Raw genomic sequence first — 24,346 nt, 5'->3', positions numbered from 1 at the left:
GCGTGCAGAAGAGCATCTCTGAATGCACATGTTAAACCCTGACGTACCTAATAAAGAAGCCACTGAGTATATTTGTATGCCACGTTACCCAGAGCACACATTCATACACAGCACCGATGAGTTGGTGTAAGATGCTCTCCTAACATCCTGAACCCATGAACTCCAGGTTTTAGGAAGCTCTGTGCTGACTTTCAGTGAATTCTTGCTGAAATTCGACTTGTAAGTTGTGGGTAGAGAGGTCAGTACATCAGGTCAACTCCTCCATCACTTGAATTGGTACTTTTTGACAGTGGGAAAGGAATTTGGATTCCCATGAACCTGATGAGTAGTATATTACTGCAGTGAACCAATGAACACCCGAAGATAAGCCAGAAGGGGTACCCAAACGTCTCAGTGTACGTCTCGAAGACAAAGCTTCCCTCTCTGTAATTTGCAATTTTCTCAGACAGATGATGAATCTTCACTTCCGAGGTAAACAGTATCATCACCATGAAACCACAGGAACCTAAAATGTACAGAGAGAACCAGGACAGTGTTAGAAGAATATTTGACACAACAAGGGAGTTTGCCTCCTTTGCTAGTTCTGTTACTGCATAATAATAGACCATAAGACGTAGGCCATTATGGCCATCAAGTCTTCTCTACCATTCCATCATAGCTGATATATTATCCCTTTCAATCTCATTCTCCTGCCTTCTTTCTGTAATCTTTCTCGCTCTTTCTAATCAAAAACCTATCAACCTCTGCTTTAAATATACCAAATGACTTGGCTTCCACAATTAATACTGCAGATTCACCACCTTCTGGCTAAAGAAATTCCTCCTCATCTCTGTTCTAACGGACATCCTTGTAGTCTGAAAGCATGGCCTCTGGTTCTAGGCTCTCCCAATATTGGAAACATCCTCTCCACATCTACTCTATCTAGACATTTCAATATTCGTTTTCAATGAGGTTCCCTTCGCTCTAGAAGTCCAGCAAAAAAGGCCCAGAGCCATCAAACACTCATCATACATCACGTTCATTCCAGGTCCATTTTCGTGAACCTCCTCTGGATTCTCCCCAAAGCTAGCACATGCTTTCTTAGATATGGAATCCAAAATTGCTCAGAATACTCCAAATGAGGTCTGAGCAATGCTTTCTAAAACTTCACCAAGACATCTTCAGCATTATCCCAGACAGCGCAGTGTCAGGAACAGATGAGATTCACCAGGCTGTTGCCTAGAATGAAGCAGTTCAGTTATAAGGAGAGATTGAAAAAGGTAGGGTCGAGTCCTCTGGAGCTGAGGGTTTAAGAGGGGACATGATTGAGGCATATAAAATTCTAAGTATAGATACGATAATCTGTGGGGAACTTTTCATCGCTTATGAATGTAAGGTTGAGGAGTAGGTTCAGAGTCAGTGGGAAGAAGTCTAGCTGTGATATGTGGAAGAACCTTCTTCAGACAATCTTAGAGCACAGAATAAGGCTTAACTCATCAGCGCTGGCCGAAGTGCCCATTTAAACTAGTACCATTTGCATGTGTTTGGTCCAGATATATCTAAACCCTTCTTAGTCTTATACCTGTCTTAGTGCCCTCTGCATATTATTAATGTACCTATATAACCAGTTTCTCTAGCAGCTGCAGCACTCTGTGTGAAGAAAGTGTATGGCAAGTGGACTGTTTATTCCTTACTGTAGATGCTGCCTGACTTGCTGAGTTCCTTCAGCATTTTGTGTTTGTTCTAAGGCATGCTTATCTTTATTAGTTGAGACACTGAGTTCAACAGTTGGGTAGTTATGCTGCAGCTTTATAAAGCTCTAACTAGGCCACATCTGGAATATTGCATTCCGTTCTGGTTGCATTCATTATAGGAAGTACGTGGAGGCATCGGAGAAGGAGCAGAGGACGTTTCCAATCTTGTTGTCTTGAGCAATGATAATAAGGTTCTATTCTATTCTATTCCACAAGGATGCTGCCTGTATCAGAAGCTGTGTACTATAAGGAGAGTTTGGACAAACTCGGAACATGAGGAAGTCTGCAGATGCTGGAAATTCAGAGCAACACACACGACGTGCTGGAAGAACTCAGCAGCTGAGGCAGCATCCATGGATGGGAAGAAACAGTCAACATTTCAGGTCGAGAGCCTTCATCTATATTGTTCTCTGTGTTGTTCGTCCAAGATGGCACAACGTATGGTGTCCTGGTGAGGATGAGATGCCGTGAAAATCGACCGCCACTCCCTAGCATACTCTTGGCAAACGTTCAGTCCCTGGATAACAAGCTTTGTGAACTGAGAGTCAGCATATTCTATCAGCAGGAAAGAAAGGAATGCAATGTTTAGTGCTTCGTGGAGACCCGGCTGACGGAGGAGATACCGGATTGAGCCCTCTGGGTTCTCCCTGTTCTGGGCGGACAGGTCAGAAAACCTCTCTGGAAAGTGTAAAGGAGGTGGGGTATGCTTCATGGTCAAAAATGCTTGGTGTGGCCCCCGGAATGTGCATGCACTCAAATCCTTTTGTTCCCCAGACCTGGAATACCAGGTGCTGCTGTGCAGACTCTACTGGCTGCCTAGGGAGTTCATGGCTGTTATTATCACAGCGGTGTACATTCTGCAGCAGGGTGATACTGACCTGGCTCTCAAGGAACTGAATGAGACCATCAATACGCTGGAGACTGCACACCCAGAGGCTGCATTCATCATCGCTGCTGACCTTAATTGAGCATCACTGATGGAAGTCTCTTCCAATTTCTGTCAGCACATCCAGCTGAGTACTCGTGGAGATAACACACTCGACCACTGCAACACTGGCTTCCGCAATCTCACAGAGCTCTCCTTTGCCCAGCTTTTGGAAAATCAGATCACTCTTCAATCCTGCTTTTGCTGACAAACAGGCAGAAGCTGAAGGTGTAGTAAAACCGTCCACTGTTGGTCCGACCAATCGGCCTCCGTGCTGCAGGACTGCTTCGATGACGTCAACTGGAATGTCTTCCATGATGAGGATATCTCCGAGTTCACTGATGGAGTCACGAGCTTCATCCGGAAATGCATCGATGATGTTGTCCCCCAGAACAACAGCAAGAGTCTTCCTGAACCAGAAAATCTGGATCAATAGCTCCTTGCGAGCAGCACTTACTGAGAGACATTGAGCTACATCGCTGGAGATCAACTAGAGCTCAAGAAAACCAGCTACGATCTGTGCAAAGCTGTCGAGGCTGCGAAACAACCATATAGGGACAAGATTGAGACAAGATTCACAACGAATAGCACACGTGACTTGTGGCGAGGGCTGCATACCATCGCAGACGTCAAAGCCAAACGTTGTGGTGCCGCCAACATCGCGGCCTCTCTCCCAGATGAGCTCAATAATGAGGTGGCCTACAGGGAAGAAGTCATCTCTCTGAGACAGTGGTGTCAAGAAAACAACCTCTCGTTCAATGCCACAAAAACAAAGGAGCTGGTTGTGGATTACAGTAGGAATGGAGACGGGCTAACCCCTATTGACATCAATGGATCTGGGGTTGAGAGGGTAAACAGCTTCAAGTTCCTCGGCATCCACATCACCGAGGACCTCACGTGGTCTGTACACACCAGCTGTGTGGTGAAAAAAGGCACAACACGGTCTCTCTCCCCTCAGACGGTTGAGGAATTTTGGTATGAGCCCCCAATTCTAAGAACTTTCTACAGGGGTACACTTGAGAGCATCCTGACTGGCTGCGTCACTGCCTGGTATGGGAACTGTACCTCCCTTAATCACAGGACTCTGCAGAGAGGGGACAGCGCATCTGTAGTTGTGAATTCTCCATGATTCAGGACATTTACGAGGACAGATATGTAAAAAGAGCCCGTAGGATCATTGGGGACCCGAGTCACCCCACCCATAATCTATCCCAGCTGCTACCATCCGGGATGTGGTACCATAGCATAAAAGCCAGGGCCAACAGGCTCCGGGACAGCTTCTTCCAACAGGCCATCAGACTGATGAACTCACACTGATTTGAGTGTACTCCGTATTACATTGACTGTTCTATTTATTATAAATTACTATGATTGCACATTGCATATTTAAATGGAGACGTAACGAAAAGATTTTTAACTTCTCATGTATGTGAAGGATGTAAGAAATAAAGTTAATTCAATTCAATCAGGACTCATCTATTGATTCACACACACAAGCTGCTGGAGGAATTCAGCAGGTCAGGCGGCATCTATGGAAATGAGTAAACAGTCGACGTTTTAGGCCGAGGGCCTTCATCAGTACTGAAGAGGAAGGTGAAGATGTCAGAATTAAAAGGCGGAGGGTGGGGAAGGAGGATAGCTAGAGGGTGATAGGTGAAAGTAGGAAAGATAAAGGGCTGGTGAGGAAGGAATCTAAAAAGGAAAGGAGAGTGGACCATAGGATGTAGGAAAAAGGGAAGGAGGAAACATAGAAAACCTACAGCACTACAGGGCCTTCAGCCCACAAGGTTGTGCCAAACATGTCCCTACCTTAGGAGGGGACACAGGGTTGTATTCTCTAGGCTGAGGTCAGATAGAAGTTTATAAGATTATGAGAGACATAAATAAACAGCTAGTATCTTCCTGGGGTTCAAATGTCCAAAATTAGAGGGCATACACTTAAGATAAGACATGCTCCTGTCTTACATAAATGGCTCTCTCTAAGGTCCATCACTTCGTCGTGATGGAGGGGTTTGTGAGTTCCTGAGACCCAAAGAGTGACGCCGCCTGTAGTTTAACAATCTGGATCTTAGCTCCTGGTAGGGTCACCCATGACGATAACGTCAAGGGGGATTTTCTGGACAAAGAATGATTCAACCACAAGACCTCAGCGGTGGAACTGGAGAAAGATGATGACACATCAGAACGGCGGTGAAGGCTGCAGCAGTGAATGGTCCCCAGTTGTCTTGCACTCCGATTGGCTGGACCCTGACCCCGATCTGTCAAGGACCGTGTAGTGACTGCCCGTGCACCAGCCTCCCTATGCACAGGTTTTCTGCATTAAGGGAATCTATCCTAACATCCTGGATGATCAGCAGATGTTACCTGTTTGCAGTTTAGCAAAGTCTTCAGCAAGGTCCTGCATAGTAAGTGGGTCTGGAAAGTTAATTCCCATGGAATCCAGGAAAAGCTGTGAGAAAAAGTCATCCCTTGAGTTCCTACTAAACCTTTCCCCTTTCACCTTAAACCTAGGCTTAGATTGTACCTGCCCAACCCTGGGAAAAAGGCTGTGAGCATTCACCCTATCCATGCCCTAACTGTGTACACCTTTCTAAGATTAACCCCCAAGTTTCCTACACTCCAAAGGAATAAAGACCGGTTTGTCCCACCTGTTGCCATATTCCAATCTTTTAAACCCTAGCAACATCACTGCGAATTTCTTCTTCAAATCTTATTCTAGTCCAAGTAACTACAATACTTCTGGAAGTTGCTGAAATATTCCAGACGGCACAGAGGTGCAATGTACCTTTATGTCATGGCTCAGACTAGGCCATGTTTTAGGTTCATAGGGATGCTTTTGGGAACAGAGTGGGCATTTAGAAGTTAGGGCTTAGGGACAGGAATGAGAGACAGCTAGAGGTAAGGGGCGGTAAGTGAAGAGTCAGGGACGGGAGCCAGTGTTTGGAGTCCAGATTGGAGTGCTCTGAAGTTCGCAGGTGAGCAAAGCTCAAGTTGGCAGGTGCTGAGGAGACCAGCGATCTCCAGGTTGGTGAGCCCCGGATTAGAGGGCAATACAGGCAAGAGCCATGAGAGTCATTGGGGTCAGAGGTCTGTGTGAGTCTGGAAGTCGAGGCCTGAAGGTCGAACCCATGATCAGCAAGTCCTGGGGCTGAGGCTTGAAGGTTAAACCTATGATTGGAGTGTCCTGAGGTCAATACCCAAGTCCAGAGGGTAAAGCCAAAAGTCAAAGTCCAGAGCTTGGTGAGTCTGGAGGTGAGTCTTGAAGGTTGAAGACCAAAGTCATTGAGATCAGAGGCAACACGAGTGAATCTGCAGATACTGGAAATAAATAAAAAACACAAAATGCTGGTAGAACTCAGCAGGCCAGACAGCATCTATGGGTGGAAGTAGTGACGACGTTTCGGGCCGAAACCCAGCCCAAAACGTCGTCACTACCTCCTCCCATAGATGCCATCTGGCCTGCTGAGTTCTGCCAGCATTTTGTGTTTTCATTGAGATCAGAGGTGGAGGACTGAAGGCTGAAGATCAAAGTTATAGAGATCAGCGGTAGGGAACTAAACGCTGAAGCCCCACTGTCAGCTTGTCCAGAGGTTGGAAGCCCAATACTTGAAAGTCTGCAAATCTTTTAAGCTCAATGAAGTTTAGAAGAATGAGGTAATTGAAGCATATTGAATGTTGAAAAGCCTAGATAGAGTGGATGTGGAGAGGATGTTTCCTATAACGGGGAGTCTAGGACCAGAGGACACAGCCTCGGAATAAAAAGGATGTCCCTTTAGAAATGAGGAGCAATTTCTTTAGCCACAGGGTGGTGAATCTGGGGAATTCATTGGCACAGACAACTGTGCTGAGGAGGCAAAGTTCTTGGATATATTTACAGTGGAGATTAATAGGTTCTTTATCAGTCAGGGTCTCAATGGTCATGGGGAAAAGGAAGGAGAATGGGGTTGAGAGGGAAAGTAAATCACCCATGATCAAAGTTCAGAGTAAAATTTATTATCGGAGCACATATGTCCCTGAGATTCTTTTTCTAGAATGGTGGAGCAGACACGATAATCCAAATGGCCTTTCTGCTCCTATGACTAATGGTCTTATGAATCTGAATCTGAGCGTGCAAATTATATTTAGGTCCTTGCAATGTCCTTCAAAGGGTGGTGGATACAGAATTTATTTGAGAGTTTAGTGGATCCATGATATGCAGTAGTTTGTCATGTGGCCTGCAGGAGATGATTAGTGGGGCAGAGTGGCCAACTCCCTCTTCCACATTTGCACATTCCCGTATCCAACTGTAATCTTCAGATTCAGATGTACTTACAAAAGGTAGATCAGAACATACAGTGAAATGTATCACTTGTGTAAACGACCAGCCCACCCAAGGATGTCTTCTCCTCCAATCTGGTTCTATTTCAAGTTAAATCTTCAGGTCACTGATTCTTCCACTACTGGCAACAGTTTCTCCACAACCTCTATCAAACCCTTTCTGATTTTGAAAGAAGAAGGCAATGGCAAACCACTTCTATAGAAGAGTTTGCCAAGAACAGTCAGTCAAAGAGCATGATCACCCATGTTATATGATTAGGCACATAATGGTGAAGAAATAAGAAGAATTAGTTTCTTCAGGTGAAAACCGGGGTGGGGGGGGCACAGAGCACAGATGAGGACAGGCTGAGACTTTGTCCCTGAAGCATGGGAGGCTGAGGGACGACCTTATAAAGATTTATAAAATCAGAAAGGGCAAAGATCAAGTGGATGGTCATAACCTTGTTCCCAGTATAGGGCAATCTAAAACTAGAGGATGGAGATTTAAGTTGAATGGAGAAAGATTTAAAAGGAACCCAATTTTTAACTTTTTCCCACACATAGAGGCGATAGGTGTATGGAATGAGCTGCAGAGCTGGGTATAATTACATTTGAGAGATACATGGATAGAAAAGGTCTAGACTAGTTTGCTGATGGTGTAGTGGCATCAAAACTGGACTTTTGAGGTGAATTGTCCCAAGTTCAAATCTGGCCGGCTCTTTGCATGCTAACTGAGTATACAGGTAGCAACTCGGCCTTGTTAAAAATAGTTAATTGCCACAGAAATGGCTAAAAATGCCGCCTAATGCACAGGGTGTGAAAAGGAACCAAATTGTCATGGACCAAATACAAGAAATTGGAACTAGTTGAGATATCATGGTCATCCTGGGCCAAAGGGCCTACTTCTTTGTTTATTGAAGGTGAATTGGATAAAATTCAGAGAAGGTGAACAATCTCTGATTCAAATGCATCTATCAATGGGGATCATAACAATTGCAGTCCAGATGGGACCAATGAGTTGCATAAAGGATTTCTCTGTACAGTAAAGGCTGATGTTGGTTCCTGATGTTCTTGTGATCAAAGATTCTTCAGAAGTCAAGAATGAGACATAAAATTTGTTGATTGCGATTGTTTGTTAAGTGTTACTAGAATGAAACAAGGGGAAAGAAGATGAAGCATGAAAGAGAGGGGAGAGAGAGATGAAGAAGAGAGGAAGGAGAGAGGGAGAGAGACAGAGAGAGAAAAAAGGAAGGGGGAGAGAGAATGAGAGAGAGGGAGAGAGGGAGAGAGAGGGGGAGGGAGAAAGGAGAGGGAGGGGAGTAAGAGAGAAAGACAGAGACATGGTCCTTTTATACTAAATTGTTGACAGCAGATATTTCATTGCTTGAATTAACCAATAGATAGCCCCTATACAAGTAATGTGATACCTGCAAATGCAACCACTAAAAAGCACGTCATAGGTAATTATATAAAATACAAAAAGCAGACCAACATAAGAAAGTTAAACTACAAGGAAGATAACAATAATACAGTCCAATCCAACACTGATTAATACATCAACATTAAAGTGGTCTAGCAGAAGTCCTGACAATATCCCATGTCCACTCTTCCATCTGCTAAGTCCTGGAATAGAAATAGAACATAGACCAATACAGGATCTTCAGCCCATGATGTGCCAACATTTTAAACTAAGATTAACCTAATCCTTCCCTCCCTCATAACCATCCATTACCACAGGGCTCTTGAACTCTATCCCTCTACTAATGAAGCCCACACACCATGTGCCTTCTCAAACACCCTGCCAACTTGCGAGCAATTTTGGGGGATCTATGAACATGGATCCCAAAATCCCTCTATTCCTTTACACTGCTAAGAATCCTGCCATTAACCCTGTTGTCTGCCTACAAGTTTGACCCAGGTGTATCACTTCATACTTTTCTGGGTTGAACTCCACCTATCTCTTCTCAGTCCAGCATTGCATCATGTCATTGTGCATTGTAACCTGCCACACATTCTTCACTATTCCCAACACCACCGATCATTGTGTCATCAGCAAGGCATTATGTCGATCCCAAAGATACTCACATGCAATGGTATTCCAAAGGTACAAGCCCATAGGACCATGGAGGGTCTCGTAAGGTCTTCCAAAAGCGTTGAACATGAAGAATCCGGTTGCCACCAGAGCAAATACAATGGTCGCTACAGAAAACAGTAGAACCATGACGTGAAGGCTTGCAGGTATGGCATCCAATAGGGTTGGGAAAACTGGAAAAGAAGCAGCAGTTGTTGAGCCAGTTGTCTTGTTATATTGCTTACCAATGGTGTTAACACACATTCTCCAAATTCAATTTTTGCCCCAACACCTGAAGAACAGTATTAAAGACTATATAGAATTTTGAATATGCAAGCAAGGATGTCATGCTGAGGCATTGGTCAGACCATATTTGGGGCATTGTGAGCAGTTTTGGGCCTCCTATTCACGAGAGGAGATACTGGTGTTGGAGTGGGTCCAGATGAGGTTCACACAATTATCCAAGGAAAGAAAGGGTTAACATATGAGGCTCAAATGATGTTTCTGATCAGACCTGCTAGAGTTTGCAAGACTGAGTGGGGATCTCATTGAAACCCACCAAATATTGCAAGGCCTAAATAGAATGGACATGGAGAGGACGTTTCCAAAAGTGGGAGAGCCTAGGACCAGAGGGCACAGCCTCAGAATAGAAGTATGTCTTTTAAAAACAGAGATGAGGAAGAATTTCTTTAGCCAGAGGATGGTGACTCAGAGGAATTCATTGCTTGTGGAGAAGAAGTTGAAAGTGATTCCATGGTGAATGGTTTGCCATATGAAGAGCATTTGATGGCTCTGGGCCTCTCCTCACTAGAATTCAGAAGAATGAGGGGTGACATTGAAACCTATTGAATGGTGAAAGGCCTCGAAAGAGATGATGTGATGTTTCCTATGGTGGGAAAGTCTAAGACCAGAGGACATGGATTGTATTATCAGAATAGTGGGGCATCCTTTTAGAATGGCGATGAGGAGGGATTTCTTTAGCCAGAGAGTGATGAATCTGAGGAATTCGTCACCACAGGTGGGTGTGGAGGTCAAGTCATTGGGTATGTTTAAAGCAGAGGGTGATTGATTCTTGATTAGTCAGGGCATGAAGGGATATGGGGAGAAGGCAGGAAATTGGGACTGAGAGGAAAATTGGATCAGCCATGATGAAATGGCAGAGCAGAACCGATGGGCCAAATGGCCAAATTCTGCTCCAATGTCTTATGATTCAATTGAATAAGCACCAATACATCATTTGGAAAATCCACAGAGAAAGCAAGGGAAGGGTCTCTCGTGGATCAGAGAGTCGGCAGCCATGAAAACAAGATGCCAAAGGTGAAACTGTCTCAGTGACGCAATTGCACTTGCTCTGCCACATTACAATGAGATGAAAGCCACCACAAAGTCAAGACCCAACCGCTCTTATATAAATCTACGCTGGAATGGGGAAGCACAGTCTGATGTCCTGAAGATGAGTTCAAACCCAAATGGCAACAACTGTGAAGAAACAGGAATTCTGAGAAACAAATAAATCTGGAATCATTATTGGCTATGAAATGACTAGGTTGTGGTTAAAAATCCACCAGGTCCACTCATGTCCTTCTGAAGTATGTCTGCCATAAGATCAGATGATAGACATTACTGTGCAAGAGTCTTAGGCACATATACAGTATATAGCTAGGGTGCCTTAGACATTTGTGCAGAAGTGGTTTATGTATTGCACTATATTGCTACCGCAATAAAAAAATTTCATGACACACGTGAGCGATGGTAAACCTGATTCTGATATGAGTCTCCATTGTGTACTGAGAGTGGAAAGGGTGCAAGGAGAGGGGAATCATGGTTGGGAAAGTTGGGGAGGGAGAGGGGAGGAGCAGGAAGCACCAGAGAGACACTCTGTAACGATCCATAATTGGAATCAAATGACTTTGCCGGATGTCTCAGAGCTGGTTGTGTCTGCACCCCCATCACCTCCCGCCCCAGTCACTGCTTCTCTGCCACCTGTCCTGCACCCCTTCCGTGGCACTTCACCCTCACCATTCCCAACATCCTTTATACCCACCGGGTTTACAAACTCGCTTTCCACTCCACGAATACAGTACTGTGCAAAGGTCTTGGGCATTCCAGCAATATATACGTGCCTAAGGCTTCTGCACAGTGCTGCAGGGGCAGAATCAGGCCTTTCGGCTCGTCAGCTCTGCTCCTCTATTCTATTATGGCTGATCCTGGAGGTTTTCGGCAGGTCAGGCAGCATCAATGGGAAGAGAAACAGACTTACTGTTGCCATTAGTAGAGATAGAAATTCAGGTTGATAATCCTTTGTCAAGACTGGGAAAATCAAAGGCAACAAGTGAAACGGAGGATGGAGAGACAAACAGAACCTTTGTTCTAATGCTGATGAAGGGTCCTCAATCTGAAATGTTAACTGCTTCTCTTACCATAAGACATAGGAACAGAATCAGGCCATTGGGCCCATCAAGTCTGCTCCGCCATTCCATCATAGCTGATTTATTATCCCTCTCAACTCCTGCCTCTTTGAGACCCTTACTAATCAAGAACAATAAATTCCATAAAACTCATTACCCTCTGGCTAAAGAAATTCCTCTCTGGTCTTGCCCTAAGCGTGACTACAGATGCACAGAAGGCGGTGGCTCTCGCCTGTCCCCTGAGACAGCTCAGCAACTTATGATCTTTCCAAAGACGGGAACTAATCAGCATAATTACACAGTAGCTATAGCAACACCTGTGAACGGTTTAAAGAAGGCACTGCAATTGTGACTTTACCAATGGATGCAATTTTGGGTGATATCAAATTAGCCATCTGTTTAAATCTTTTCCAGAGAGTTTTTCCATCGGCCCTGAAGAAAAATGTTGAAGAAATGTAAACAATACGTCCCCTTATTACTCCATTTACATATCAGTTGCACAATGTCAAAGTTACCCACTCACACTTAGAATCATAGACATCCTACAGCATAATACAGGCCCTTCAGCCCACAAAGCTGTGCTGAACATGTCCTTACCTTAGAAATTACCTAGGGTTACCCATAGTCCTCTATTTTTCTGAGTTCCATGTACCGTCTCTTAAAAGATCCTATCACATCCACCTCCACCACCGTTGCCAGCAGCCCATTTCACACACTCACCACTCTCTGCATAAAAAACTTACCCCTGACATCTCCTCTGTACCTACTCCCCAGCACCTTAAACCTGTGTCCTCTTGTGGCAACCATTTCAGCCCTGGGAAAAAGCCTCTGACTATCCACATGATCAATGCCTCTCATCATCTTATACACCTCTATCAGGTCACCTCTCATCCTCCGTCGCTCCAAGGCGAAAAGGCTGAGTTCTCTCAACCTGTTTTCATAAGGCATGCTCCCCAATCCAGGCAACATCCTTGTAAATCTCCTCTGCACCCCTTCTATGGTTTCCACATCTTACCAGTGCCTTGACTTTTCTCAGGAAGCTAAAGAAATTTGGTTCTCTCTGACGCTCAGCAATTTTTATTGATACACTCTAATGAAAGCATTCTATCCTGATCCATTAGGGCTTGGATTAGCAACTGGTGTGCCTGAGACCATAAGTCGTTGGAAGAGCATTGGACCATTCAGCCCATTAAGTCAGCTCTGCCATTCCATCATGGCTGATTCATTATCCCTCTCAACCCCACTCTCCTGCCTTCTCTTCAGGCAACACAGCCTGATTACACCAGATTTGCCCCTGCTAGGAAGCATGAGTTCATTTATTCATTCAGAGAAGCCGTGTGTAACAGGCCCTTCTGGCCCACCAAGCTGTACTATCCAGCAATCCACCTATTTAACCCTAGCCTAATCACAGGACAATTTACAATGACCAATTAACCGGTACGGTTTTGGACTGTGGGAGGAAACCAGAGCACCTGGAGGAAACCCACTTGGTCACGGGGAGAACTTAACATCTCCTGGCAGACAGTGGCAGAATTGGACTCTGATGCCCCGAGCTTAATAGAGTCACACTAACTGGTGCACTACTATGGGGCCCTATACCATGGGTGATAACGGAGCTGCCTGTACTCACACTGTAGGTAACATGGCCTGACTACACCAGGACCTGCTCATGATTTTCAAATTAAATCAGAAAGTGAAGGCCCACATCAGATTTAATAAGCACAGATAAATGGATTAAGTGTAAGTTTCTCATGACGACAGGAAACTGCTGACACTCATAGACATGGCTCAGCACATCATGGAAGCCAACTGTTAATCTACACATTCTGGGACTCAATATATCAACTGGACCTTCTTACCAATCGCTCCCAGTCAGTCTAGACAAGAACACTTCAATCCCCCTGCCCCTGATCACCGGTGCCCCGCAGGGATGTGTACTGAGCCCACTCCTCTACCCATGATCGTGCCCCTGCCTATGCCACCACCTCCACTGTCAAATCTGCAGATGAGACCACAGTGACTGGATTAATTACAAATAACAACGAAGCAGCACAGAGAGAGGAGGTGCAGAAACCGTCTGAATGGTGCAATAACCAGAACCTCTCGCTCATCATCAAAAAAAAACAAGGAAATGATTACCGATTTCAGGAAATCAAGAAGTTAAGAACAAGCCCCACTGCTCATAAACAGTGATACAGTGGAAAAGGTCTCCAGCTTTAATTCTTTTAGGAGCTCTCTTCAACCACCAGCACCTCCTTGATAGTAGGGAAGGCTCCGCAACGTCTATACTATCATGGGAGCTTAAAGAGAGCAAGTCCGCCCCAAGGCCGCTGGTGTGCAGTTGAGGGCATATTGACCTACTGTATGGTACACCTGCTGCAACAAGTTCAACCAAAAAGCACTTGTTCAGCACAGACTAAATGGGCCAAAAGGCCCGTTTCTGGGCAGTAGTGTTCTATGCCCCATCCTCCCCCACCTACCCACCCCCACACAGTCCTCCGACCACGGAGCTCAGACTTGTAGACATTGGGCCTTCAACACCTCCAGTGGACTCTTAGAGATTCTGGTGTATCGGGCCTCAACTTTCGGACTTCGATTGACCTTTGGGCTTTGATCTTCAGTATTGACCCAGAACTCGTTGTTGATGTCAAATGGGAACTTGAACTCTGGACTTGCCGATGATGGGACCCCAACACTGGGCCTTGAACTCTGGTCTTGCCAATTTGTGTAACTAGGGGGCCACAAACCCTTGTTCCTCCTGTCTGCCCAGAGCTCCAGTTCTGGAACCTTCTGAAAACTCACTGACCATGAGGAGGGCACCAACTCACATGCACGATGGTCTGGCAGCCTAACATCCAACCACGGATGTCCCACATCTAGGTCGCTTGCCTTGAACTTATGGCTTAGAGTCCCCCAGCCCCTGCCTCTAAGCCCTAACCTGACCCCTAACTCCCCTCTCTGTACCCAAAACCATCCCTTTCAACCTTAAAAGTCAACTAAATCTGTGCCGCGATCTTGACAGAGACTGTAGCTCAACACCATCTTGATCAGATTATGTCCTATTGTCTTCAGACTTCTGCAGTCATTTCTGACATCAGACATGCTCTGTACAAGCCTTACCTTTAGAATCTCTCAACTCCAGCAGCAGGATGTTTGCCTTCAGGGGAAAAAAACAACCAGCTCGGAAGGGAGCCCAACCTTTCAATCAGATTGATATCTCGAGTGAGGAACATTTCATAGATCTGGAATTAGATCTCTTCCTACCTTTCTTTCAAAAGTGCAAGGAACATTTAGATTAAAATAGATTAGATTAGATTCAACTTTATTGTCTTTGTGCCGAGTACAGATACAAAGCCAATGAAATGCAGTTAGCATCTAACCAGAAATGCAAAGAATAGTGTTATTTACAAATAACTGTGAATAAAAAGTAAGTGCTACAGCACACAAATATGGAAGTACTGAGACAGTACAATACGGGTGCAATACTGCTTAGCGCTGTGATGTGAGGTTCAGCAGGGTCACAGCCTCAGGGAAGAAGCTCTTCCTGAGCCTGTTGGTGCGGGAGCGGAGGCTCCTGTTGCACCTACCGGATGGGAGGAAAGTAAAAAGTCCATGGTTAGGATGAGATGCATCCTTGATAATGCTTCTTGCCCTGCCCAGACAGTGTTTCTGGTAGATGTTCTCAATGGTGGGCAATTGGGTGCCGATAATCCGCTGGGCAGTTTTCACCACACACTGGAGTGCTTTGCGGTCCGATATGAGACAATTGCCATACCACACTGAGATGCAGTCAGTGAGTCTGCTCTCAGTGGTACAGCGGTAAAAGTCCGTCAGTATCCTGGGACAGAGGTGAGCTTTCCTGATGCTCCGCAGGAAATAAAGGCGCTGTTGAGCCTTTTTGATCAGGATGGAGGAGTTCAGGGATCAGGTGAGATCGTGGACACCAAGGAATTTGGAGCTTGACACACGCTCCACTACAGCTCCGTTGATGTAGATGGGGATGTGAGCGTGGCTCCCAGCATGCCTGAAGTCTACAATGATCTCCTTGGTCTTCTGGGTGTTAAGGGCCAGGTTGTTGTCGGCACACCACGCAACCAGGTGCTGGACCTCGTCACTGAAGGCCGTCTTGTCATCAGGACTATTTCCCCTCTGAGTCATCACTGGCCTGGTGCACAACAAGTGACAGAGCGATGAAGAATGGCACATCGAATCCACAAGATGGATAGTCACCGTATACACCTCTGAAAGCGCCTTGGCGTCAGTTAGGGATTCAAGTTGTCACATTGCAAAATGGTTCAGTATGCAATCAAGCTATAGCTTTTGAGCAAAGGGTCTTTATCGGAATATTTTCAAGATGATGACACAACTAATTAACCACAGCATAATTAATTTCTTTCCTAGCACAGCAACGTAGCGGTTTGCACACTTCTCAGCACCAACAAGCACTGGTTGAGGTCTCCCTGTGATGGTGTGGGCTTCCTCTGTGTGTTCCAGTTTCCCCTCACGCTCCAAAGACGTGGATTCTCGGGTTTGTGAGTTATAGACCTGCTATTTGGCACTGGAAGCATGGTAACACTTGCCGGTTGCCCCATCTCAATCTTCGATTGGATTTGACGCAAATGACTCATTGCACTGTATGCTTGCATGTTCCGATGTACAACTAAAGCTAAACTTAATTCTTAATCTTACCTTTTAAAAAAACCTGTAAAGTCAACTTACTAAACAATTTTCCTAAGTACAGTGGATTCCAGATAATTTGGTCATTGGTTAATCGGGGCAACTGCCACTTTGGACAACTCTTAAAGAACAAAAACTGATTGGAAAGGTAGCTGGTATTTCATTCATTTATTTGGGATATCATACTGCTTAATTGGAACAGGAGGCTGTTGCTGAAGTTTCCAACCAGTGTCAGAGGTGTGTGCTGTGCGGCCATTAGGCGCTACACCACGCTTAGAGTGAACAGTTTTAAAATAGTGTCAGTTGGGTGTGTTTGTGTTAAAAAGCACTGCTTTTTGTCACTAATAGTTGGCGAGAAGTAAGCAGCAAGACAAATCAGCATTGTTTTGCTCATTGTAGTTTCAAGCATTCAGGCTTAGGGATGAAAAAGAAACGATTTCACTACCTCCACAAGATAGCAATTATGAAGAATGTGAAGGTATCGACAATCATCTTGAATGTAACAATGAAAATGAAGATTTGGAGAACGCACTGTAGGAAAGACAGCCCATTATCTACTCTAGATATCTGCACTGATTTTATTCAAAAGAACATGGCAGTATACATTGAATTAGTTCCTCTGTCGATAACTATTAGGAACAAATACACAATTTTATAGTACTGTAGTACTATTGGAAGTTTTAATTTGTCCTGTATTTAATTTAATATATAATTTCTTACTCAGATTGTAGCTTGTCTTTTTTATATCTTTTTAACTATTTCAATGAAACTGGCAAATTGTTGCAATCACTTAATGGGGCCAAATTGTACTTCTCCTGATGGGTCCCAATCCACTGTATATGCTCCCAGCACGGCAGATTCTGTCTGTGAAATTTTATACAAAGGTTACTGCTGATTCACAGCTTGGTGGGAGTCGGTATGGTGTTAGCAACATTAAACAGAAGAAGCAATTTGCTTCAATTTACAGCCACCGTTTAGCAACTCACAGTTTGTTACCCTGCACCACGAGGAACGTGATGCATGTCTCCTATCTGCAGAGCATCTGTCAAGCTCAATCAGCTTCCTCCATGGCTACTGAATGCGTGACATGTGCAGTCCCAAACCAATAAGCTATAACTGCAGTTAGATTACAAGGTCTCCGTGTAAGCGTTGGTTAGCTAAAGTGTATGTATTTGGTAAATTCATACAATTTGGGAATACATCAGGTGAGGGAGATAGGGGAAAGCAGAATCTCAGTGGCCACTTTATTAGCTACACATGCTTGATAAAGCAAATTAAAGCAAATCTTGTGGCAGCAACTCAATGCATAAAAGCATGCAGACTTGGTCAAGAGGTTTGGTTGCTATTCAGACCAAACAACAGAACGGGGAAAAAGTGTGATCGAAGTGAGTTTGACCGCGGAATGATTGTTGGCGGTTGACGGGTTGGTTTGGGTATCGCAGAAACTGCTGAGAATCTCCTGGGATATTCACGTACAACTGTCTCTAGAGTTTAGAGAGAACTGTGCGAGAAGCAGAAAAACATGCAGTGAGCTGTGGTGCTGTGGCTGAAAATGCCTTGTTAATGAGAGCGTTCGAAGGAGAATGGCCAGAATGGTTCAAGCTGATGGGAAGGCGGCAACAACTCAAATAACCACGTTACAGCAGTGGTGTGCAGAGGAGCATCTTTGAATGCACAACACGTTGAACATTGAAGTGGATGAGCTACAATAGCAGCAGAAGAGCACGAGCATGCACTCAGAGGCAATTTAATTAGGCACTAGGAGGTACTCAATAAACATAGAACATAGAATAGTACAGCACATTACAGGCCCTTCAGCCCACAATGTTGTGCCGACCCTCAAACCCTGCCTCCCATATAACCCCCCACCTTAAATTCCTCCATATACCTGTCTAGTAGTCTCTTAAACTTCACCAGCGTATCTGCCTCCACCACTGATTCAGGCAGTGCATTCCACGCACCAACCACTCTCTGAGTGAAAAACCTTCCTCTAATATCCCCCTTGAACTTCCCTCCCCTTAACTTAAAGCCATGTCCTCTTGTATTGAGCAGTGGTGCCCTGGGGAAGAGGCGCTGGCTGTCCACTCTGTCTATTCCTCTTAATATTTGTATACCTCTATCATGTCTCATCTTATCCTCCTTCTCTCCAAAGAGTAAAGCCCTAGCTCCCTTTATCTCTGAAGTGACCACTGAGTGTGGTGTTCATGAATTTTGCATCCCAGCTCCATTCCTGGAACCTGCTACTTAATCCAAGTTGGTATGAGACTATAATAATATTGGAAAATGGTGTTAAACAATTGAGCAAAACTAAGACACTATATATTTGCCAGCAAAGGCGTTAATGAACTTGGACTAAAATAACTTTCCTTTACTGACCATAAACCACTTTGTATGGATTTGAGATCATGAAAGCCACTAACTAAATGTAATTCAGTGTTCATTCCTTTATAAAGATTAAAGATGATCTTTATTTGAAATATGTACATCAAAGCAGACAGTGACCTGTGCCATTAGCGTCAACAACCAAGAGTGTGCTGGGAGACGCCCGGCAAATGTCGCCATGCTTCTGGTGCCACCACAGCATGCCCACAGCTTTCTACCCAGTTGTCTTCGGAATGAAAGAGGCAACTGGAGGACCAGGAGGAAACTCGTGATCGCAGGTGGCACGTAAAACTCCTTGCGGACAGCGGCCGGAATTGAAGCCAATTGCCGCTATGTCACAGTGCCGTATAGTTGCAAGTCGTTCAATTTTTCTGCAAGACCATAAGACACTGGAGCTGAGTCAGGCCATTCAGCCCATCAAGGCTGCTCCGTTGTTCCATTTATTTTTTGATTGATTGATACAGTATAGGACAGGCCCTTCCAGCCTACTGAGCCATGCTGTCCAGCAACACGCCACTAACCTTAGCCTTATCTCAGGACAATTAATCTACTAACCGGTACATCTGTGGACTGTGGGAGAAAACCAGAGCATCTGGAGGAAACTCTCGCAGTCAAAGCTAAGGTACAGGATTTGATGCTTGCAATTACAAAGAGCATTAAATTTTCTGAGGGCAAAAAGAAACAATAAAACTAGTTGTACCATCGGACAAATCAATTAATCCATCCATGGATGAGCAGCCGGTCAAGACCCAAGTATCGTGTCTTCATCTTTGGCTGGCCTCCCGATCATGATAACACAAGGTCGTCTAGAGCTTCTTGGGGTGAGGAAGGCTTGCTACTTGGGAGTTTGTGGGAGGGAGGAGTGCAGGGTGCTCTGTAGGACAGGCGTATAGCCTGATTTGGACTCACTAACGGTTGCTTCAGTTGTGTTGATTGGTATGCAGTAAGCCAGACAGCTTCTGTGGAAGAGCTGAGATCCTACATCAGTTCACCATATTCCTCGGTTCCTCGATCTTCCCAAAAGTTGCCGACCACCACTTTAAACACTTCTGATGAATTGGCCTCCGCAGCACACGGGTGTAGAAGCCTCCTGCAATTTACCATCCGCTGGAAGAAGCAGCTTTTACACACCTATCTGTTGAATGGCGAGCACCTTACCTTTTAACTACACTCATGTACCTCCTGCAGCTAATAAAGTGTCCATTGAGTGTGTGTTCACGGTCTTCTGCTGCTGTGACCAGTCTGGGTCAACATGTTGTGAGTTCAGACTTACCCAGTAGTGAAAGGCCTAGACAGAGTGGAGGTGCAGAGGATGTTTTCAACGGTACGAGAATCTCAACCAGAGAGCACAAAAATCAAAGTAAATTTATTATCAAAGTACATAATGTTACCATATACAGCCCAGAGATTAATTTCCTTGTGGTAAATACAAGAAACAGAATAAAACTACATCCAACAGGCAAGACAACAGCCTATGTGCAAAAAGAAGAGAAATAATAATATTAAATCTGCCTGCCGGTGGTATAGTGGCATCTGTACAGACTTCGAGGTGAGTGGTTCTGGATTCAAATCAGCCAGCTCCTACATAGAAACACAGAAAACCTACAGCACAATACAGGCCTTTCGACCCACAAAGTTGTGCCCAACATGTCCCTACCTTGGAAATTACTAGGCTTACCTAGGCCCTTTATTTTACTAAGCTCCATGTACCTATGCAAAAGTCTCTTAAAAGACCTATCATATCTGCCTCCACCAGCATTGTTAGCAGACTATTCCACGCAGTCACCACTCTGCGTAAAACAAAATACCACTGACATCTCCTCTGTACCTACCCCCCCAGCACCTTAAACCTGTGTCCTCTTATAGCAACCATCTCAGCCCTGGGAAAAAGCCTCTGACTATCCACACGATCAATGCCTCTCATCATCTTATACACCTCTATCAGGTCACAACACATCCTCTGTCGCTCCAAGAGAAAAACCGAGCTCACTCAACCTATTCTCATAAGGCATGTCCAGGCAACATCCTTGTAAATCTCCTCTGCACCCTTTCTATGGCTTCCACATCCTTCCTGTAGTGAGGTGACCAGAACTGAGCACAGTACTCCAAGTGGGTTCTGACCAGCATCCTATATAGCTGCAACATTACCTCTTGGCTCCTAAATTCAACTCCACAATTGATGAAGGCCAATACACCATACGCCTTCTTAACCACAGAGTCAACTTGCGCAGCTGCTTTGAGTGTCCTATGGACTTGGACCCCAAGATCCCTCTGATCCTCCACACTGCCAAGAGTCTTACCATTAATCCTATATTCTGCCATCATATTTAACCCACCAAAATGGACCACTTCACACTTATCTGGGTTGAATTCTTTCCTTGCATGCTTTCCATCTGTGCTGGATTGAGCATCAAGCTAGCAACTCAGCCTCGAGAGAAACAGTCAAATGCTAAAGAAATGGCATTGCTGCCTGATGCGCCATGAGGTGCAGAGAGGAACAACAGTAGTAATAAATAAGCAATAAATATCGAGAAGATGGGATGACGGGTCCTAGACAGTGAGTCCCTAGGTTGTGGGAACAGTTCAGTGAGGGGCAAGTGAAGTTATCCCCTTTGAATCAAGAACCTGATGGTTTAGGGGTAATAACTGTTCCTGAACCTGGTGGTGTGAGTCCTGAGGGTCCTGGACCTTCCTCCCCAAGGCAGCAGTGAGAAGAGAGCGCGGCCTGGATGGTGGGGGTTCACGATGATGGATGCTGTTTTCCTGCGACAGTTCTCCATGGAGATGTGCTAAACAGTCGGGAAGGCCTTACCTGTGACGAACTGGGCTGTATCCACTACTTTTTGTAGGCTTTTCTGTTCAAGGGCATTGGTGTTTTCATTCCAGGCTGAGATGCGCCCAGTCAACATACTCTCCACCACACGTCGATGTTTTAGATGGCATGCTGCATCTTTGCAAACTTCTATGAAAGTAGAGGCACTGCCATACTCTCTTCATAATGGCACATACATGCTGGACCCAGACAGTTCCTCTGAAATGATAACACCGAGGAATTTAAAGTTGCTGGTCCTCTCTGCCTCTGATCCTCCAATGAGGATAACTGGACTTCCAATTTCCTCCTCCTGAAGTCAAAATGCGTCTCCTTGGTCTTGCTGACATTGACTGAGAGGTTGTCGTGGTGGTCCCACTCAGCCAGATTTTCAACCTCCCTCTAAGATATTGATTCCTCATCAGCCTTGTTTCTGCCAATGGCAGTGGTGTTGCCGACAAACTGAAATATGGCATTGGAACTGTGCTTAGTCTCACAGTCATAAGGATAAAGCAGGTAGAGCAGAGGGCTAAGCACACGGCCTTGTGGTGCACCTATTCAGATGGAGATTGTGGAGGAGATGTTGTTGCCAATCCGAATTGACTAGGGTCTGTAAGTGAGGAAATTGAGAATCCAGCTATGCAACGAAGTACTAAGTCCTAGGACCTCCAGGTACAGATGATTAGCTCACCCAGCCACATCATATCCACAGTGGGGCTATGCTGGTGGGTGAAAACTGTGTGGGAGGCTTGAACCAGTACTTCAGTCTATTGTTTCCTGTCATAGTTTGTGCCCCACCACCCCAATCTCTGCGCAGCGTGCCAATCAAACCTGAACAATGTCTTGTTCAACTGCAATTATAGTCCTGAATGGTCACAAGAGCCACAAAGTAATGTTGCTGCTCTATGAAACTATGGCTAGACCACATTTTGAGTATCGTGCCCAGTTCTGGTCACCACTTCATTATAAAAAGGCTGTGGAAGCTTTAGAGGAGATTTCATGCCTGGATTAGAGAGCATGACTTACGAGGGAAGGTTGAATGAGCTATGGCTTTGCTCTTTGGAGCGGAGGATGAATGGAGACTTGATACAGGTATACAAGATGTTGAGGCATAGGAAGAGTAGGAAGCTAGCTCCTTTTCCCCCCCGAGGTGGAAATGCCTAATAGGAGGGTGCAATAATTTTAAGGTGATTCGAGTTAAGTATAGGCGGGATGTTAGAGGTAGTTTTTTTTTTAAAAAACAGAGTGGTCAGTGCCTAGATCGCAATGCCAGAGGTGGTGGTAGAGGCAGATGCATTAGGGACACTTACGAGTCGCTTAGGTAGGCATGGGTGGCTGGATAGATATATGCCTCTTCCAAAGGAGATACAAGGTACTCCTCCCCTCTGCTAGCCTGTAGGTCACCCTGCAGGAGGGAAGGGTGAGATTGAGCTTCGGGTAAGTTAAAAGGCTGAAGGGCTTGTACTGTTCTGTACTCTTCAACGTTCAATGTAAGCTGCCAGAAGCTACACAGGAACTAACAGGCTCCACACACCTATGAATCATCAATAATTTCTGAACATTTGCTAAGGACAAGGAATAGCTACCAGCCCACTCACCCACAGGAAGTGGATTGTCATTGATCGCTCTCAACTCGTTCGTCCTTTGCCAATCTATGCATTTAAAGATAATTACAATCCTTCCCCTTAAGAGCAGGTGCCCTTTGGAGATGAACCAGTGACCCAGAGCAGCAGCATATACCATCACCCTTAATTAACCATGACATATGGTTCTTTTTAAAATGGAAGAGTATTGTAGACAGACTACCATCTTATCCAGTGAGTTAACCTTCCAATTTTTCAGAGGAGGGCAGAACTTGGTGGCTGGTGCATTAAAGTTGACAGTGGAACTTGACTGACTTCCCCTTGCCCAGTGAGTGAACTCAGCTCCATGTTCAATTTGCTTTTTGCTGGGTGCAGCAGAGATTTACCTGGACGCTGACAGGACTAGAGAGCACGATGATTGGTTGAGTGAGATACGGCTTATTTTCTTTGCAGTGAAGGAGGATGAGAGGTGACTTGATAGAGGTGTACAAGATTGTAAGAAGCTTTGGTAGTGTGGTTAGCCAGAACCTTTTTCCCCCAAGGGCAGAAATGGCTAATTTGAGAGGGTGCAATTTTAAGGTGATTTGAAGTAAGTATTCGGAGTTATCAGATGCTTTACTTTATGCAGAGAGTGGTAAGTTTGTGGAATTCATTGCCGGGGGTGGCAGATATATTAGGTGTATTTAAAAGACCTTTAGATAGGCACATGGTTGAAAGAAAAATGGAGAGCTATGCAATAGGTAAGTGTTGGATTGAACTTGGAGTAGGTCAAAAGGTTGGTACAACATTGTGGGCCAAAACGCCTGAGCTTGCTGTGCTCTCCTCTGTTTTATGTTGGTTTCTTCATTAAGCCAATAAAGATCAGGAATTACTGCCTGCAAAGTTGCAGCATAAACCCATCATATTGGCTCTGAGTGGTCAGAGTTACCCAGTACAGTAACAGGCCATTCAACCCACAATGTTGATCAACAAATACCCATACGTGCTAACACCCATTTACTAGCAAAAACCAAACTACTGGAGGAACTCAGTGGGTCGAGCAGCTTCTGAGACTGGATCGGAACTGTTGATACTTTGGTTCGAGACGCAAAACACAGAGAATTCCTTTCCCAACCGAACCCTCAGATACTGCTTGAACTGCTGAGTTCAATTCAAATTCCTGGGTGTTCAAGTTACAATGAAGACACGAGGGCGGCTATATTTCACTAGGAGTTTGAGGAGAGTCGGTACGTCACCAAAGACACTTGCAAACTTCTACAGATGTACAGTGGAGAGCATTCTAACTGGCTGTGTCTGGTACAATGGGGGTATGGGGCTACTGCACTACATTTTTGCACTAATTATTTAACTATATACTTCTTACAGCAAGTCACCATTTTCATTATTATGTACTGCTGCTGTGCAACAATTTAGAGCTGATCCTGATTCTGAGTTCCTTCGCCGGTTTGTTCTTTTCTTGTTC

At 45.0% G+C, this 24,346-nt stretch overlaps 1 protein-coding gene across 1 annotated transcript in view; it reads right to left on the bottom strand.

Annotated features, from left to right (window-relative positions):
• Positions 1 to 239: 239 nt before the first annotated feature.
• clrn1 (clarin 1) overlaps positions 240 to 24,346 on the bottom strand; it is a 46,795-nt gene continuing 22,688 nt past the window's right edge. The window contains exons 2-3 of the mRNA XM_059988537.1: positions 9,040 to 9,219; positions 240 to 505 (exon numbers count right to left, since the gene is read on the bottom strand). Coding sequence (XP_059844520.1) covers positions 240 to 505; positions 9,040 to 9,219 — 446 coding nt within the window. The remainder of the gene's footprint in view (positions 506 to 9,039; positions 9,220 to 24,346) is intronic.

Source organism: Hypanus sabinus, chromosome 2 (assembly GCF_030144855.1).
Source record: "Hypanus sabinus isolate sHypSab1 chromosome 2, sHypSab1.hap1, whole genome shotgun sequence".
Taxonomy (NCBI): Eukaryota; Metazoa; Chordata; class Chondrichthyes; order Myliobatiformes; family Dasyatidae; genus Hypanus; species Hypanus sabinus.
The sequence above is the reverse complement of the archived record's forward strand: the minus strand, read 5'-3'. Positions and strand labels throughout refer to the sequence as shown.